This window comes from Rhinolophus hipposideros (assembly GCF_964194185.1).
Source record: "Rhinolophus hipposideros genome assembly, chromosome: 11".
Lineage (NCBI taxonomy): Eukaryota > Metazoa > Chordata > Mammalia > Chiroptera > Rhinolophidae > Rhinolophus > Rhinolophus hipposideros.
In genome coordinates, this window is record NC_138057.1 from 68,365,831 (window position 1) to 68,386,225 (window position 20,395).

Here is a 20,395-nt window from a genome sequence, read left to right on the forward strand (position 1 = left end):
GCAAGCTTTATATGTGTGTGTGTGTGTGTGTGTGTGTGTGAGAGAGAGAGAGAGAGAGAGAGAGAGAGAGAGAGAGAACCAACAGGAGTGGTAAAGTAAATGTTTGTGCATTTCATGCATTTATATTCTGGGATCCTACGCAGCTTTCCAAAGAATAAGATATGTGTGTGGGACTGATATGGAAAGATGATTTTCATACATTGTTGGTAAACTGTCAAATTGCTGCGGAATGACATGTGGCTGAGATAGCCCCACTACTACATATATGTGTTCAAATTTATATATATATATATATATATATATATATATATATATATATATATATATATATATATATCACATACACATACATTCCTTATATGTATACACGAAAATGCTAGGGGAATATAGATCAAACTATTACAAAGGATGAGTCTCTCAGTCCTGTCATTGAGATATGATGGAGAGACAAAGGTAGGACTTTTAGTTATTAGTTTCAAAACTCAGACTTCCTTCCTTCCTTCCTTCCTTCCTCCCTCCCTCCCTCCCTCCTCCATCCCTCTTTCCCTTCCTCTCCCCCCATTCGTCCCTCTTTCTTTCCTTCTCTCACTTTCTTTCTCCAGTCCTCCCTCCCTCCCTCCCTCCCTCCCTCCCTTCCTTCTATTACAAAGAGCATGCATTTATTTCACAATAAGAAAATAAAATTAAGATCACCCAATATCCATTCACTCATCCCCTACTCTATGCCTTGATAAAGTGATAAATGTGTTACTTTAAATTCCTTGAGTTTCCATGCATAATAGTCAGGGAAGAGAACACATACATTTAAAGAGGATAAGAAAAAATGGAATTACAACGTATCGGGTTTCTGCTGTGTACAAACACAGTGCTGAGCACTCACACACTGATATGATTCAATTCTCCTTTTCTTAAGTGATATCAGGGGTGCTATTCACAATACCCGAGAACTTCTAAAGCACAGGAACCAACTAGAAAGACAGGATGACAGCCATAATACTGGAGCAACATTCTAAAGCCACCCTATTCCTGGACAGTGGAGACTGCCGAGCAGTGGAGGAGGGTCCTTGCAGAGGGCCTGGGACTGCCAGGCAGCGGGCAGTGGATGGGGGGTGGGCTCAACGCTGCAAGCTATTTACCAACTGGCGCAGAAGTACTTTAATATTTAACAAAGGGTCCAGCCACACAGGTGCATATCATCTGGATGTCAAACCTGCTTAGTATAATGTTCTTAGGATCTGAGAACCCAAACAGTTGTCCCTTGGTAATAAAATTTTCTCCCGCTGCTCTCCAGATTAGCCTTATACTATTTGCAGGTCCAAACTGACAAGCAGGCAGACAGAGCTCACATGTGATGGAGATTGAATTGATAGGAGAATGCTAAGTGTGAAATATACAGGTGGGATTAGCCCTTGGCAAGGCAATTCCAAAGGGCTTTGGGACTGATTACCTTTGTATGGACTGTCCAGCCTCTGACTACCTGCCACTCTTGACAAAAAGCTTGGGTGTGCCCAGGTCACCACATAAAAGAGAGTCTCGTGGCTCTCGTGCAAAGGCCACCTGAAGCAACAAAACACAAATTGGGTTTGAGTCGCTGCGGTTCGATCTTCTGCAGTCTGCCAGCAGAGCTGTTCCACTTTTGTCCAGGCAACGAGGGCCAGATGCTCAGGGACAGCTGCTGGCACCACCCCCCACGGTTAGGGTCACCAGTATCCTGCCTGGAGTCAGGAAAAGTGTGCCCCCTCTACTTTCATCTTGCCTCGGCTTCTTCTTCTCCTGCCCCTACTGGATCTAAGGGTACTTGAGATACAGCATTAAATGAAGTGCTTAGTTTTATTTTAAACTGTACTTTGCTTTAACGCCTACTCAGAGGAACAGTCGAAAACAGAACTGTGCTCAGATGAAAACAGGTGAGATGAAGGCATGGACGGGCAGGGTGGCTAAGAGTTGTGCCCAAGGCCATGCAGCCAGTGAACTGAAAAATACGGTGCAAGTCAGATCTGCTCACCTCCACTCCAGCCTGCCTTGCAAGGAGGGTTGTGTCTTATTTCTCGTGCACTTACCACGTATTTCTCTTTGGATTTCTTGTTTGTGCTTCTCAATGCTTGAGTTGAGATTTCAGAAAATAAGGGCCTGACTTTGTTATTGTTTGAATAGAGTTCTGCTTGAAAGAAAACACGAGGGATGGAGTCATCCTTAAGCCACGATGTGGAGGTAGGTCTGAAAGCATGCCGACTCTAGAGAACCCCATGGGGGCGAGAAGGCCAAGAGCACCTGTCCCTACTTCTTGGGAGTTTGTCTAGTATACCCTCTGGATCCAGCACAATTCTCCTCCTGCGCCATCTCCATCAAAGAAGAGTCAGGTACCTAGCCCCCCTTCCACCATGACAGGAACTCAGAGAGACTTTGCAGGCCGCTAAAAGGTACAGCAGCTGAAATGGCAAGACTGCGTGTTCTCTTTAAGGAGTAGAGGACCTGGACGGGCCCAGTTTCCAAAGAAACAGGCCCTCACCACAAGGCTACGTGGGCACAACATGCAGCCAGTGAACTGAAAAATCTGCAGCCTCCTTCTAGCCCGGGGTTTGGGTCTTGGTGTTAAGGATCAGGCACTTACTTACCTCAGCTCGGCCACGTCCTTTGCTATGTGGCAAAGATCTAGGACTATTCCAGCTTCAGCTTGGGTTTCCTAACCCCTATCGCCACTTTTCTCTTGGGAGGATTATTGCGATATTACTGCCATCCTCACCTCTATCCCGGGGTCTATCATAGCATCTGACACAATGTCACATCTTTTAAGATTGATGGCATGAATAACAATATCAGAAATGTGTATCGAAAGTTTACTAAGTACCAGGCACTTTATGGGAGTCATGCTGTTTAAGTTTCCTAACCACGGTGCAAGGTAGAACACTAGCATGTCCCTTTATGGGAGAGACGCGTATGCCATGTCCATGGTCACAGAGATAGTAAACATACTTTCTGTATCATAATGCCTCCTGAATGCAGACACTATCACCATATTGTACTGCCTTCCAGTTTGAGGAAAGACAGGTGGAGGTTGGGAGGGAGGTTGAGAGGGAGAAAAGGAGGGAGGAAGGAAGGGAAGGAAGAAAAAAGATCAAATAAGATAATTGGCAGTGACCTGACTTCCCCACCTGCTTCCCCACTTTGAGGATGCTTGCTATTCTTCATCTGGAGCTTGGTGGAGGCAAGGAATGGGTGGGGGGTGAGTGGGTGGATCATAAAAAGATGCATTTGAGAGGATAGACCTTAGGGGAAGAGGAGAAGAATGTAGAGTTTAGAGGCCCAGGGCTGGACCAAGTAATCAGGGTTCCTCTCAGCTCACAAAGCAGAGTGGGTCAGCGTCAGAAGTGGGATGTCCAGGCCAAACCTTTAACCCAACATTATCATCAGCATCCGAACAACAGTGTAGAGAAAAAGCAGAAAGGTACCTCTATGGCATTCATCCAAAGGAAAATAGCCAAACTCCATCTATAAACAAGCTGGAATCACGGACACTTAATAAAGACAAATATAAACAACACATCTTGTGCATAGGCCCAAATTATCAGCGGTCCTCCAATAGAATAAAGGGAACACATCTTTGCAATAGCATATATGAAAAAGAATGAGAGGTTTTCATCATCAAAAGTTTCACTAGGAGCCAGTAATAGCTGTGAAAATATAAATGTGACCTTAAGCCGCATCAACAGAAGCAGAGTAGCTGACAGAAGGGAGGTAGAAGTCCCGTTCAGCTCAGTACAGGAGCACCCCCCTGGAGGAAGAAGAGTGTCAGTTCTCGTGTTACACTCCAGGAAATGAAAAATTCGAATCTCTCCCTGGAGGACATGGACCACAGTGGTAAAATGTCTGAAACACATGGCCCTTGAGACTAGCGGAAGAAACAGGGATTGTGTATTTTAGGTTGACTTCTAAAAGCTTACAGGGTGCTATTTTTTCTGTTGCCAAATTTCCCAAGAGTTGCCTTGGAGAAGGAAGATCAGGTTGATTTTCTTTGTGGACAGGGAAGGCTAGGGAGACCAATTTCAACTCAATATAAGGGAAAACCTTCTAATTGTAGTATCTGGAAATGAGATGAGCTCTCTGTTCGGTAGTGAGAAGGCCATCCAGGGAGGTAATTAAGACACGGGAGAAATGTTGAACTCTGTAACTTCTGATGCTTCTCAAAACTCCAATTCTAAGAATATCAGCACTCTTTCATTTTATTTTATTTTCCTTCTCCCATCACTATTAAAGAACCAGAGAAGATTAACTCTGATAACCCAACAGAGAGGTTGGCCATAATCCACAATGGCTTAGCCCAGAAGACATGGTCAGTGTCCACCCAGCTGCTGTGCCTCTTCCCTGCTCCCCCAAAATGCCCCCCAGGCAGGTGGGATGAAACAAGGACTCACCTTTCTTCTCAAAGTCCCCTTTCTCTTCCCCTGGCCTTCCCAGGCTGTCCAGGGTGTGGGTCACCTGGCTGCCGAACTCGTCCTCACGGGCGACGTGATTGGAGCGCCGGGGAGGGTCCTCCTCCTCTTCATAATCGTAGTCGTCCAGGATGGGCGTCTCCCGAATGGGCACGCCGATGACAGAATTGTGGGCCTGCAGCCGGGAAGCGCGGAAGCTTTCCCGGGCCTGGGGGCCCAGCAGCACCGATGGGATGTAGTGGATTTCGTGCGTGGCTTCTGTGCTCGCGCTCTTCTGGGGGATGCGACGACGCTTCTGCCAGCGCCGCTGGGCGAACAGCGCCACGGTGAACACCAGCAGTAGCAGCAGCAGAGCGATGAGACCACCCTGGAGCAGGAGGGAAGAAGGACAAGCACGTGGGCCACTGTTCTTCTGGCCAGAGTGCTGGAGGCGACTTTCCTAGTCACCACACTCAGCCCACAATCGCTGGATTTGCTTCCCAAAGCCTCGAGAACCACCAGCCATGACTTTGACGCTGGAGAGACACTGTTTCCCAACCTGTCTTTCTCACCAACATGCTGTGTGACCTTGGGAAAACGGCTTGACTTCTCTGAGCCTTGCTTTTCATATGTAACAATATATAGATGAGAAAGAAAGCCTGCCTTTCCTTCTTCATAAGGAGCAAAGGAGATGGATAATGCTCATGCCAGAGCAATGCAGACTGCTAAATAAATGTTGGGAAGAGTCAGGGCTGTGGCTTCACACAAGTGAATGTCTGAGCCCTGACTCTGCCTCCCACCAGTTGAATGGCCCCAGGACATTTGTTCATACTTTCTCAGCCTTGCTTTCTCATTTCTAGACTGAGTCCACTGAGGGCTCAATAGACAGCCTTTCTTCCACCCTACTGCAAATGTCAGAGCGTTATTCAGTCAAACATAATTTCTGCATAGTTTTTATTTCCTTCATTATCAGAAATGCAATCTTTTAAGGTTTGATTCCCCACAAGGGGCCTGGGACAACGTAGATACTCCATACATATTCCTTGAAGGAAAGAAAAAAAAGTCCCTTTCTAGGGCTCCTTCAATGAGAAGTTTAAGGCAAACAGAAGTTTATTTTTCTTACTGCATCCAACTGGTAAATGATTTAGTCTGTGTATCACACATTAAAGTGGAACACACGTAAGGGTTCATGAACATTTCTTATGGGATGCATGAAATTCATGAAATAGCCTGCTCTCTGAGCGCCGTGAGGGCAGGGGTATTTCAAAACAGGACGACACTCCCCATAGCACTTGTTGAGGGCTTAAGGTGGCAGGTTTGCACCCTCTTGGCCTCCCCTCACTTGCTCTGTGCGAGAAACATCTCTGAAGGACAGGGATAGGCCCTCTCAGTTAGCTTGCTTTTCTTCATTCTATATTGCGCTTTAGGTCTGGGAGGTTGGAGGCCACTTTGTTGAGTCCCTGCATTGTCCTTAGAATCCAGAGTCGCGAGGACCACCCTGGTGGTGTGGGGGGAGGGGACACGGCGAAATCAAGACTGGGTCTCAGATGGTGAGTCGCAGAGCGAGATCGGTGCCGTGTGTGTGTGTGTGTGTGTGTGTGTGTGTGTGTGTGTGGATTTATTGTTGAGCTCTGAAGCCTATATTCTTTCAACCACACCCATGTGGCCCATTGATCTTCCTTGATCTTCCTTGACTAAGGTCTCTTTGAAGGCAGGAACAATTTCTGATAACTAAATGTATGACACCTAACAGACATGACAGTTGTTAACCCCGAATGCATCACGTTGGGGTGGGGGGAAGGTGACTGCGATTAAAAAGACCTGTTTAGGCCAAGAAGAACATTACTCACTAAAATAGCTCAGCCATCCCGCTAACTGCATTGGAAATCTATAATGTTCTTTTTGCAAGGCTCTCAGATCACTAAACTAGAATCCATCACCTCCACAGAGGGTGGGGTGTATGAATAAGGGGCTGCAGAGGTGGCCAGGTGGCGGGTATGGCTGAGAGCCCTGCCTTGAGTGATGAGGCATTGTGGCATCCCCAGGAAGGTTTCTCTGAATGTGAGAACTAAAAACAAATACACAAACCGAACAAAGTTATAAGTATTGTGTATTTATATATACATATATATATGGTGTGTGCGTGTGTTCATGTGTGTGTATACGTGTGTAATCTGACAAATATATGCCGTGTGTGTGTGTGTGTGTGTGTGTGTGTGTGTGTGTGTAGTTCATCACTTCTGGAGCTCTAGGAAAACAAGAATACATCCATTTACCCTCCACAGAACAAGAACATACAACAATGATTTTTCTGGGTCTACAAATCATGTGTGACATGGTATTACTTGTCGTTTTTCTGCATCAGACCTGAGAAAGGAAGGAGACAGGGGAGGACTGTGGAGGAGTGAGAAGGAAAAGATAATAGGAAAGGAGAGAGAAGAGAAAAAGGAAGCAGGAAGAACACTAATATTTGGCAAAAACAATAGCAGGGTTTCTCCTTACTACTTTTACTTAATGTTGTTTTATTTAATTTTAAGGATTTAAAGACAACCATACTTGAAAGGGATTATAGTTTCCATTCTATAAGTAAAATATGGGAAAGGTGGTTCAGAGAGGTTAAGTAAGTTGCTTGAAGTCACACAGGTTTTGTTCCCAGGTCCAACTGATACAAAAGGCCAGGATGTGGTAAAGCAGCAATTTGAACCTCGCTCTGCATTGTACAGCCATTGGCTATTTTGTAGCCCAGTGGTTCTCAGAGACCATAGGGAGGGAGAAGAACACACGGGAAAGATGGTGAGGGTACATGGAGAGAGAGAGGATCCTGAGAAGGAAAAGGGAAACATTATTTTCAAATCGAGGATTCAATGGACACATCTTTGGGCGGCTTGTTCAGAAAAGCTTTCGATTTGGGTCCACTGATGCCCTTGGGGAAATCTTGCCCAACTCGTCCCTCTGTCTTCTCATCTTTGGGGGTTTGACTTGCTGTGAGGGTTAGGCCTGGCCTGTCCAGAGCCCTTCACCTCCAGCCCCTTCTGTCTACCCTGATTATGGTGTTTGACCCTGTGGTCAAGTCCCAGGATTAACCCTGACCTGGGGAAGACGAGGCCTAAGCAAACCATCCACCTGCCACCACGGCCCCTCCCTGTCCTCATTGCACCCTACCCCCTTCCTGGTCACTCCTGCAGCCCTGGATCAGCTTATAAGTCCACACGGGATGATCTTGGAAGGCGGAAAGCCTCATCCTTTGCCTGCAGAGCCCTCCAGCAGTATCTGCTGTCATGGCTACAAGCTGACCTCAGAGTGACATGGTTTTAGTCCAGGCCCTATTACTTAGAGCCTGTGTGACCTTGACTAGGTCACTTTACCTTTCAGAGTCTTTGTTTTGTCGTTGGTTCAATAAAGGCAGTATTCACAGTGCCACCTCAATGGGTCATGGTGACGCGAAGTAAAATGCGTGGGGAGTATTTAGGGCGGTGTGGGGCACCTGGTAACTGCTCACACACTGTCAGCTATTACTGTTGTCAACAGCATACAGCAAGGGCGTGCTGAATGCTGAATGAATACATACAGGAATGAATGAACGCATGACTCGACCTCTTGCCCCGGGAATGCCTATTCTGCAAACCTTGTCTTGGGTCCCCAAATCCTTCTCAGCCTGGACAAACGCTTCTTACACGCTCTGTCATTTACCTGTACGACTGTGCATGTTAGGCATCATGGTCACACGTTAAGGGAGAAAACTGAGGCCCAGAGACAGGAAGTCCACTACTGAGATCCAAGCTAGGAGGTCAGTTCAGCACCGCGTCCCACTTCTGCTCGGGGTAGGAAGGGCCAGGGCCACCTAAGGCCTCATTAGCCGCTGCCCAGCCCCGCTTCTGCCTCCACAGATGACGTAGGCAATTCCAGGCACACATTTCCCAACATGAAGAACTTCCAGAAGGAGGTGCAGGGGACCCTGCCCTCTCCCCTCCCTTCCCCTACTTTGGCAGAGGCTAAGCTTGACGGTCCCATTGGCTTAAGGATCTGCTCACTCATGTAACATGAGTCCGGGTCTGTGGCTCGGCCCTCCTGTGTGAGCACAGGTGCCCCATCCTCACTCCCCAGCCTGCCCTGACCTCAACTCCCACCAACCTCAGTTGACCACGAACCACGTGGCTTCCGTTACAGATAGGAATTTCAGTGTGCAAACTTGGCCAAAGGAGAATTCCAGTATTCAAAGGCTCACAGTGATACCGACCTACTGATACAGACGTCCCCACATGGGCTCTTCCACGGGCTTTGCCCAAGACATAGGAGCAGCTGGGGTGCTGCGGCAATCACCACTGACCAGCCCTATGCTCCTGACAATAAAAAAAGTAGACCCAAAAAAAAGTAGAGCATGCAGGGAAAAGGTTCTGAATTCAAGTTTAGTCTCTGTGTGATCCCAAATTCCCCAGCTTCTTCTATGAACCTTCAGTTTACTCATCTGTAAATTGGACTTGGCGATAATTGGAATAGTATAGCTCCCGGTTAGAGGTAAAGACTGGGGGTCAGGGAGACTTCTTTAAAATCTCACGCTGCCACATACAAGCCAGGCAGTCTTGCACAATGGGCTGCATTGCTCAAAATACTATTTTTGCATCCATAAAACTGGGTCAAAAACATCCTTAGAGAGGGAGGTTAGTGGAGAGCTCCTGGAGGTGGAGTGCTGTGCTCAGCACCTGGCACATGGTAAATGGGAGATAAACTGGCATCAGTGCTACCCAACAGGGTTGATGGGCAGATCAGGTCTGAACACTGCTGTCATGGCCCTTACATACCGAAGGGTGCCGTGCACAACAAGCCAAGGAGCTGAGGAGAGCCATTTGGCCACCTCTGTCCTAGTGGGACACTTCACCCAAAGGGAGCAGATGGGTAACTGAGGATCAAGAAGAAACGTCACTCTGCATCCACCTGGATTGGTCCAGGCTGCTGCACCGGCCACGCCTGCAGAGCTGCACCCCCACTTTTGTGCGGGCTTCCTTCCCCCACGGCTAGCAAACAGCAGGAGCTGCCGCTGGGAAGGGGAGCAGGACCAGAGTGTCCTGACCCTGAGTCTACATGCCAGAAGCAAACACAGGTCTTGGCAGAGGAGAAAATGCTTCAGGGTAAGCGGGCGCCAGAGGAGGGAGAAGGGGATGTTAGGTGAGGGGGGGGGGGGACGTTTTAGAAAGCAAGTAAGGAGGAGGCCAGGGCTCCAGGGGTGGCAAGCTGAGGCCCTGCCGGCCTCAGGGATGACCCGATGCCAAATTCGATTTGGGCTGTGTTCACTCTAGGGAGGCCCAAGACAAACAAGGCTGGAGAAGTGGCAGCAAGGCCCAGAAATACAAGTGCCCGTCTATGAGTTAGGGGTCCGTTTCTGTGAACTCACGGGGATCACAGGTCTTGGGGTGAACATTGCCACCTTCTCATCATTCTGAAGATTTCGCTAAGCTGCAGGCAGGAAGCAGGAAAGAGACAGAAGAAATGTGTGTGTCCCCATCCCTTCTGGAACTTTCCGTACTAGAAGTCTCTCCAGAGCAGGATCAGCCCACTCAGTGTCAGTTGTCACTGACAGTGAGTCTCAGATGCCCCAGAAGCCACACAAGGGCAGGGTATGTGATGCCAGGGGCAGTGGGATGATGGGGAAATGCGGGTCTGGGGAACAGAAGCCGCATGGGTATCTGTCTGCTCCCCTGCTTCTGCTGGCTGCGCGTGACAAGCTGGCCATGACATTTTACCTTCTTGGGCTGCCACAGCCTCACGTATAACATGTGCTGATTATTCCCAATGTGATGGCTTATGCTAAGGATTAAACAAGACAATAAAAGGCGTGGCACCACAAAAGTCAACAAATACCAGCCCCATTACTTCAGCCTCTCTATTCCTCCCATTTAAACCAAATCCTAACACACTCTTACTTAAAACCCTTTCCTGGCTCCTGGCGACCCTCAGGATAATGCCTAGACCCCGAGCCTGGCTTCCAAGGCCCTTCCTGACTAGGGGCCTGATTCTCTCCGTGCCTCAGCTCCCACAATTCCCACCTCACACCCTACCTCAGTACCACACACGTCTGACGCTCTGAGCTTTTCCATCCTGACTGCGCCCTCAGCCCAGAGCTCTCTCTCTCTCACTCACTCTTGGTGGTGGTTTGGAAAATGATCCCCCAACATTCAAGTCCACCCAGAAGCTCAGAATGGGGTCTCATTTGGAAATAGGGTTTTTGTGGTTGTCACTGGTTAAAATGAGCTCCCAGTGGATTGGGTGGGCCCTACATCCAATGACTTCCAATTTCCTTCTAATGAGAGGAAAGGACACAGAAACACACCCCCACACAGAAGGAGGTCACGGGACATGGAGACAGCAATTGGAGTGATGCATTTACAATCCAAGGGACACCAAGGACTGCTGGCAATCGTCAGGAGCTCCTGGGAGGCGGGGACCCTTTCTCCCTCAAAGCATCCAGAATGAGCATACCTAGCTGACATCCTGACTTTGCAGTTCTGGTCTCCTGACCCGGGAGACAACCGTGGCCAGCTCTGACCCGGCATCCACAGGGTACCTGGTCCGACCCCGGTCAGCACTGACCCGGCATCCACAGGGCATCTGGTCCGACCCTGGTCAGCTCTGACCCAGCATCCACAGGGCACCTGGTCCGACCCTGGTCAGCTCTGACCCGGCATCCACAGGCATCTGGTCCGACCCCGGTCAGCTCTGACCCGGCATCCACAGGGCACCTGGTCCGACCCCGGTCAGCTCTGACCCGGCATCCACAGGGCACCTGGTCCAACCTTGGTCAGCTCTGACCGGGCATCCACAGGGCACCTGGTCCGACCCCGGTCAGCTCTGACCCGGCATCCACAGGGCATCTGGTCCGACCCCGGTCAGCTCTGACCCGGCATCCACAGGGTACCTGGTCCGACCCCGGTCAGCTCTGACCCGGCATCCACAGGGCATCTGGTCCGACCCTGGTCAGCTCTGACCCGGCATCCACAGGGCACCTGGTCCGACCCTGGTCAGCTCTGACCCGGCATCCACAGGGCACCTGGTCCGACCTTGGTCAGCTCTGACCCGGCATCCACAGGGCACCTGGTCCGACCCTGGTCAGCTCTGACCCGGCATCCAGAGGGCACCTGGTCCGACCCTGGTCAGCTCTGACCCGGCATCCACAGGGCACCTGGTCCGACCCTGGTCAGCTCTGACCGGGCATCCACAGGGCAGCTGGTCCAATCTTGCATGGCCCCTCTTTGCTGTTCTACCTTTATCCCAATGCTAGTACCTTCAGCTGGTTTGCTTGCATACACAATATCAAACACTGAAAAATATATAAAGGTGAAAAATAAAAGCACCCACACACTACCCCACAAGGAGAGACTTCAGATAAGTCAAACTTAAAACGGCATTCAGCCTGGACTCATTTTAATCTATTTTTCATGTTAAAATATTGAGGCATGGGAGAAGGCGCCAGAGAAAGGAAAGAAAGGGATAATGTGAGAAATGCTTTATTTGACAATGTGTCATTTGGAAACTGATTATTTCTGTCTCCGGCCTTTTTAATATTCCCTCACAACGGCCAAGCTGCAAGGGGATTTGGTATTCTAAGACTGGATTTATAATACTCTGTTCAGCAGTGATAAGAACATGGGCCTTTAATCCTCAGAGCTGTGAACATGCATATTCTCCCAAGTAATGTCCTTCTCTTCTCGTCACTTGTGTCTCGTCCTGACAGCCATCCCCAGGATAACCGAGGACTATTGATCCGCTGGATGTTCCTTTGGCCATTTGCAAAGTGACAGAGCTAGTAGGGAAGGGGGCTGGGTCTCCAAGTTCTCTGGGAAGTCTCCTTTCAGGCCCCAGTCTATGTTTAAACTGGAGGGATTATTAGAAAATCATCCAAACCCTTGGTGTTCCAGATAAGGAAACTGAGGTTCAGAGAGAAGTGACTTGACCAAGTTTACAGAACAACCTAAAATGGTATTGGAGGCAGGCTATATTACCGATACCCCCCAAAAGCTGCTGAGAAATCCACCACCTTCCCTTTTTCTCATCCTATGGCTGTCCTCAGTCCCAGTAACGGCTGCCTTGCACCCTGGTAATTTTGATGCACTCTGGAGGATCTCCCAGGCTGCGTTCCCTCCCCCACTATTCTCAACTCATCTCCCTACCATAACAGAGGCACAGCTGGAAGCAGAGCCCCTCCCCACTGACTAAGCCTGACAGCCCTGCAGTTGGACAGTTCCACTTCTTCTCAGTCAGGCTTCCACCTCTGTGGATAACCTAGTCTCAAAACACACGGTTTCAAAATATCTTTCTCAAAATGTGTGCGTCACCCCTCCAGGCCGCTAACCTTACTGGGCACCGACTACAAAGTAGGCAGTGATAAATATCCAGCCACATTGGCACTCACTCTGTACCAGCTATCCTGAGGTTTTGCGCAAGCCACTTCCTCTGCCTCGAAGGCTCCCTCGTTTTTATTCCTCACTCCCACATCTGCACATCGAAATACCACCCAGACCTCACAGCTACTTCAATGCAATCTCCTTGGTGAAGTCTTCTGGGATGGATCTCTTCTCTCCAGTCTCAACCCTAAGGAATCTCTTTATCCTCTGGACTCCCACTGTGGTTCATCGTAACCCTCACTTAAGAGGTGTTAGCCTTTTTTACCTTGTAATAGAGCTAGAGATGCTCATTCCTTAGCTCCCCAACTGGTTAGATTATCACACCCATTGCACAGATGAAACCGTGGAGACCCAAAAGATAAACTTGCTTGAGAATACGCGATAAGGTGGCCAACATATGGGATAAACCTTGCAGCTGGGGCAGTTTCCAGAAAATTGCAGGCTTGCTCTTTCACGGACTAGAAATGTCCACTGGATGCTGAGGGAGCTTCAGGAGAATGAACTAACATGGGTCAGATAACACAGCAATATTGCTTAAGGCCTGACTGGTCTTCAGGCATTAAGGATCCAGAGAGGTTGTTTTTTTTTAAGCAATAGGATGTCAAGATCACATTGGGTGTGTATGGTGGAGAGACTGGAGAAGGGAACCCATTCAGATAGCTATTAATAGTGTATGGCAGTAATTCTCAACTGGGGGTAATTTTGCCTCCCCAGGAGACATTTGGTAATGGAGACATCTTGGGTTGTCGAACTGGAAAAAAACTCTCTGGATCCTTAATGCCTAAAGACCAGTCATGCCTTATGCAATATGGCTCTGACCTGTGTTATTTTATTCTCCTGAAGCTCCCTCAGCATCCAGTGGACATTTCTAGTCCGTGAGGAGAGGGTGTACTGGAATTTAGTGGGTAGAGACCAGGGAATCTGTAAGCACCCTACATGCACAGGACAGTCACGTACAACAAAGAATTACCTGGCCCCGCACGTCACTAGTACAGAGGTTGAGGAAGTCCTGGTCTAAAAGAGAGACCATGAGACTTGTAATGAGGGCAGTTGAAGTGGGTAGTTAGGTAATGGAGTAGGAACAGGATATATGCCACCGGATAAGAAGACTCAGTGTTTGACTGGCTGGCAAAGGGGAGGGAGAAGGTACCAACATGACACTGAGGCGTGGATTCTGTCACCGGATTAGAAAGAAATCAACCTCTTTGTTATTTTTTTTTCCCCCTAGGTAAGTTCCCAGTAGGTTATGAAAGATCCCAGCACATAATCAAATAAAGAGATAAGTTCACATGGGTGAACAATTAGGAGAAGATAAATGTACAACAGATAAAGATTCGCGTATATACATGCATATGTATAAAAATAGCCTCGCACCGATCTTCATGTCTATAATTAGCTATATTTATCTATAGTCATCTATTTGCCTCTAGACAGATATATGGTAACCTATTTAAGTAGGTCCCATTATAGAAAATGAAACATTTTTCTTTTAAACTAATCATCTACTTATAATGTATCTATTAGAGACACTATTTTATATCCCAAGGTAATGCCAAGGAAATAAAGTGAAAACGCAACGGTTTTTTGGAACATATTCATTTCCCACCCAGATCAATCTTCCTTTGTCATCTTAACATCAGATCAGAATAGGGGCCAAATCCTGGGAGATCATTCTGAACACTGGAGAGATTTATCAGGGGGAAAGCTAATGAACATTGGGACACCAGTGTTGCCCGTGGCTCAGACAGATGGATTTGAGTCATGGCTACACTGTATTTCCGTGGTGCGTCTTTGGGTACATCACTTGAGTCTCCTCCTTTTTCACGTCTGTAAGTTGGGTTCCTAATACCAAACTGAGAGGGTTTGGGCCAGAGTACGAGACTGCATTAAAGAACACATTTAGCATACCGGCTTACAAGTAGTGGCTCTTGGGAAACATTAGTTCCCTTTTTGATGTAGAGCCTTGTTTCCTGAAAAATCAGATCCAAGGTAGTGGTGGGGCAACCGATTCCCTCCACCAGAGTAGGAGGTAGTCTATGCGCAGTCTCCCAGCTCCATTCCCGTGTTCACCGCTGCTGTCCTCCCACAGGTTCCACGTCACGCGACCTTGACCACATCCCTCCCCCTCTTCAGTGTGAGGACGTGAGACTAGATGGCTTTGAACAGTCATTCCAGCTCCAGTATTCCAAGCGAGAAAAGCAAAGGCAAATGTGAAAGCGTTTTTGAACAGTAGAAATATATATATATATATATTCTTACGACATGCTGCCTAGTATTACAGATGTACGTGCATGTACTTATCGCGGTTAAATGTCCTGTAGCCCTCACACGAGCTCACGCAGCTGTGCTGTTTGCTCCGGCTGCTCACTCTGCCTGAAATGCCCTCCCCACACTTCCTCGTGTCGTCCTTTAAGCCTCCACTCTGAGATCATGAGTGCTCACCAAGCCTTGCTGAACCTGCTCTCTCTGGCTGGATCAAATCCCGTCAGGATCCTCAGTGATCCACGCTTCTGCCTGCCAACTCCCCTCCCGTCACCCTGAGTACCCCTGGAGGGCGTCCTTAACCATCTCCGGATACCTAGGGTCTAGCCAGAGATGGACAGTGACAGCCCTCATTAAGTACGCATTGCATTTCTGCACTGAGAGGCAAGGGAGAGAAGGGCAGGGTTTTATTTATTTCTGAACGTATTTGAATGGCGCGGGTACATAGTTGAGCCTCAATTACTTGTTGAAAGAATTAATGAATGAAGCCAGTATAAGCGGCTCTCCGAAGGCAGGTGACTGAAATATACCTCCATCTGTTTGGCAAGTCTCCATTTGTGTGTGAGAGAAGGCTGGAGATAATTCACAGGAGCCATTTAGCACAAATCAGTATCCTATTCCATATCCTCAGGTGGCCTCTCAAGTTCTGTCTGAAATCCCACTCTGAAGGATGGATGAATCAAGAGGGCGGGAGAAAGCATCTTCGAGAGGACTGATTTTCTTCCTGTTCTCTGAGTCATGACGATAAACAGACGAACCCAGGCAGCCAGGGAGAAACCTTGCACTCATTCATTGATTTATTCTTTTGCCAGGTGAAGGGCATGCCTGAAAGCAGACAGACCCACATTCAAGTGCTTCTCGACCAGCCAGAGGTGTGACCTTGGAAAATTCTTCCTATGAGGCTCAGTTTTCCCAGCTCTACTATGGGAATAATGCCAGTCAACAAAAAGGACTGCTGTGAGGATTGGATGAGGTGATGTATGTAAAATATATCATGCCGCCGTTGGCCTATAGAAAATATTCAATGCAGGGCAGTTCCTTGCTCAATCGTTCCTACTATTACTGTTGTGCTTGGACCCTATGCTAAACCTTCTGCCTAAATTGAGGAACAGATGTGACACGGCATAGAAGAACCCGCCGTTGGTTTGGGGGAATAGATAAGTGAGCAGATAATTCCTATAACGCACAGTTTCATAAGCTCTATGCCAGAGGGAAACTTAGTAAGAACAAAGAGTCTCTTACAGCCTCTAAATGTAAACCAGACGGGAAGTGGAAATCAAAAGAACTTCCTTACAATTTCAATTATAATCAAGTTCAAAGTGGGGGCGCAAGGGCTGGCCCATCCAGTCAAATATACTCACACCGGAAATGTGACAGAAAGACTGGACAACCAACTAGATAGCAGAAAGATTGACGACGCGGGCTTTGGACTTGACAGTCCTGAGTTCCACAGCCGCCATTGTCACTGCCCTTTCGGTGGGTCACTGCGTTTCACTGAGCCCCGGCATTTTCCACTGAAAGTTAAAGGCAGCAGTCTTAACAGAATGAGGCTATCATGAGCATTAAACAAGTGAACGCACAAAGAGATTCCAGATAGTGGCTAGAACACGGCCAGCCGCCAGTGAATGGTGCCTAAAAAAATTCTGCCAGAGGAAGACCACATTGAGAAAGGAATCAGACAACTGACACCCTAGTCTTGGCCCTGCTCCCTCATAAGCTAAACCCATCTGCAGAACAAAGGTCCTCGCGTACGTTTTTTAAGGAGGTAGCCACAGCAGCCGCATGAGCGAGGCATTCTGAACAGACAAGGGAAGGGAGCCTCCGAGAGGAAACTTTGCCGAAGGTTGCAGAGTCGGTTAGTGGCAGGGCACGCATTTGATTCCAGAACCCAAAGTCTGTCTGCAGCAGGCTGCTGTGATGATCCTAAGACTCGTGGCTTTTCACAAGAGGTGGCGGTGATCCACTCCATCTACGGAGCACGGGTCCACTGCTCAGAGCGTCTTTCTCTGGGCATGTGCTGCAGAATCACGGGATCCACGGAGAGATCCCCAAAGCTGTGCGACCCTCCACGACCGTGCCAACAACTCAGCCTTCTGAGACAGAAGAGAGGGCTGAGGTTCAGAGGAAGCCCACGGCCACTGAGAACCGATACTTAATACAGGCAGATGGCTTTCATACAGGCAGGGAGCTTCCCAAGCCAGCTGGCTTCTCTAGACAGCAGGAGCCGGGAAGGAAGTTTCCTGTGGGGCATGCCCCTGAGACAGAGCCTCATCAGGGACTATTTCCCTTGCCCTCTTGGGAGGAGGCCCTCGTCCTCTCTCCATCACTGTCTCCTTCCTTGCAGATAACTTTCGTTAGAGCACTCACTTCCCCCTGCCGTTGTATTTTACATGAATGTGCTAACTTTGTTTATGCCTTTAATGGACTAGAACCTCCATAAGGTGCGACCTTTGTTTTGTTTGTTACTCTCTCTTGTCAGCAAAAGGACGTAGTGCTTTGTTGGTGCTTCCTAAATAGTTTTTGGGTGCACGGATGGATGGATGGATGGATAAATGAGTGGTGGGCAAGGGCTGAGTCTGAATAATCTCTGAGTACCGTCCCAGGGCTAGAAGATGGAAGATACTTAGCGAATTAAACAAACAAACCAAAACACAGGGATGTCAGGATGCTAATTCCCTTCTGGGCTGAGGAAGGGAGACTGACTAGACGGGCAATTACGAGGCAAATATGACAACTATCTGGCTATTTCTCCCTGGTTTGGGAGCAAGGGGGAGAAGTTGGTCTGAATTCCAAGCTTGTTTAATCATTTATTTACCAGTAAATACTCAAGACACAGAGACAGAAACCAAAGAGGTGAGGGGATGTCAGTCCCACAGAATGCATGCAGTCACCTTCCACTGAAAACACTGTATCTCTTTGCTGTTCTTATATCTGCATGGAAATAACAGGACTTTTAGTAGAAGGGGGCATCCATAATGTAGCTCAAAGAGCACTGGGTTTGGGATCAAATCCTCGCTGTCACTGATTCACTACATAGCCCTGGTCCAGTCACTTACCTTTCCAAGCCTCAGTTTCTCCAGTTTGGAAATGATCTATGACAACAGGTGCCTTTCCCTCTTTCTGTAAAAACCCCATGGAGCATCATGTTTATAAAAGAATATTATGTTACAAAGTGATTTACCCATAACAGTGCTGAGCAAAAAGCATGTTGTAAAAGAAGGAAGAAACCAAACCCAGGTGGTAACCGAGCAGAGTAACTGAAGTCACAAAAAGGAAAGCTGCAATTCCAGAAGCTTTCCAATATTCCCAAAGCCTCCATCATCTAAACATCAAGGTTCCTCAAAAAAATCTTCCCAGTCACACCACACCATGGGGGTCTTTTCAAGGCACTGTTTTGACATCTTTGAGCAAAAAAAAAAAAAAAAAAAAAAAACCACTCTGGTGATGGAGCTGCTGATTGTCTGGGAGGCACGTTGTGATGGCCTCGGGATTTCCCCTCCCGGGCCTGATCAGGAAAACTCCAGGAAGGTTAGTGACTAAGAGCAGAGTCAAGTACAGAATGCTGAGCAAGGAGAAGGGAGAAGAGCAGAGGGCCCGCCTGGAGGCTGCTTTGTGCAACCCCGGGAGCAGGAGGCAGGAGCTGCTCAGCGTCCAGGACATACCCACAGGGGCTGAGTGGGAGGATTCAATTCACCCGCTTTACCTTCCTGCCCCATGTCTCCTGAGTTTTTAAACACCGAATTCAGCATTTCCTGAGTGCCTCGAGTTAGGAGAAAATTGCCCCGCCACCTCCGGCCTTCCTCTTAGTAACCCTTCTCACCTCTGAGACGCCCTCCACCCCAGCCATCACGTCAGGCAACCACTGACCGCAGGGGAAGGTATAAGCGATGCTTTCCTTCCTTGTTCAGGGAACATCGCAACTGTAACATGAATAACCTCCCCTGACCCCACCACGAGTGATAAGCACCTCAAACTGTTCCCTGAGACCTTGCTGTCACAACCTAGGCTACCCAAGACATCTCTCCAAGTCCTACTTCCCCTCCCTCCCTAAGATCCTGTCCTCCCTTATCCTCCAAGGCCCACCCTCCGCCCCAGCCGCAGCCCCAGCCCCAGCTGGGCTTCAAGGCCTGGGCATTGTCCTTCGCTCAAGTCCAGGGTGAAGTCCAGGGACCCAAAGCCTCACCACATCACAGCCTAAAGCGGTCAGTGATCGCTCCCCCAAACCAGACATTCAACAAGATGTATCATCCGCTGGGGCTACTAGAACCTTCAGCTGCAAGGGTGAGGTCTGGGAGAGCCCAGGGACTGTCTAAAGTAGAGATGAATTCGATGCAGTTGAACTTAAATGCCCGTGTCATGGATCTACCTCCTTCCCATATTAGTGAGGAGCTCGAGTTCACACGTGAACAACGAGCCTGGCTTCCTGGACCCTTCAGAACCCCGTGCATTGGAACCGACCAGGATGGCCTGAAAGAACAAGTAGAGGTGGGATGGGGACTGCCCCAGAGAAAGTCCCTGTTTCTGAATCTCATCTTGATGCTGGGCCACCAAGGAAGCTGGGCATATTGGTTTCCTAGGCTGCCATAAACATCACTACAAAACGGGGGGCTTACCACCAGAGAAATGCATTCTCTCATACTTCTGAAGGCTGGAGGTCTGAAATGCAAGTGTTGGCAGGGCCAGGTGCTCTCCAAGGGCTCTAAGGGGGACCCTTCCTGCCTCTTCCAGCTTTGATGGCTCCTGGTATTTCCTGGCTTGTGGCAGCTTCATGCCAACCTCTGCCTCAGCCTTCACATCACTGCTTCCCCTGTGTCTCTTTGTGTTTTCTTATAAGGACGCAGGTCTTTGGATCTAAGACCCACCCCATATCTGGGATGGTTTCATCTTGAGATCCTTAACTAACGACATCTACAAAGACTCTATTTGTAAATGAGGTTACATGCTGAGGGTGTAGGTGGACATGAATTTTCTGGGGATACTATTCTACCCATTACAAGTATGCTAGGGGAGGCTATCTAGGTCCATTATTTAGAGCCAAGACTTTCTGAGATAATCCGTAATAGGTGAACCGAGACACTTCAGCCAGGAAAGAAGAGGACTAAGAAAGGGTAGAAACAAGACTTAGGAACCCAGCAGAGACAATGCAGACCACACACCAGGACCCTGCCTCCCAGCCCCTGGAGGGCCAGCTGGTCTCTTCTGAGCAGGACAGGTATCTCCCAGCATGCTCAGCAGGGGGTGCAGGGAAACCCAGTGGGAACAGACACACGCATCTTTCTAAACTAACATCTCACTTTCCCACTGTCAGAAACAAAAGAAAAGAACTCA

The 20,395-nt window shown here is 48.5% G+C and overlaps 1 protein-coding gene across 1 annotated transcript in view; it reads right to left on the reverse strand.

Annotated features, from left to right (window-relative positions):
* The window catches only part of ASTN2 (astrotactin 2), a gene marked incomplete at its 3' end in the record, with an annotated part of 830,851 nt that overhangs the window by 641,780 nt on the left and 168,676 nt on the right, over positions 1-20,395 (reverse strand). The window contains exon 3 of the mRNA XM_081066707.1: positions 4,413-4,797. Within this exon, the coding sequence (XP_080922833.1) occupies positions 4,413-4,797 (385 nt within the window). The remainder of the gene's footprint in view (positions 1-4,412; positions 4,798-20,395) is intronic.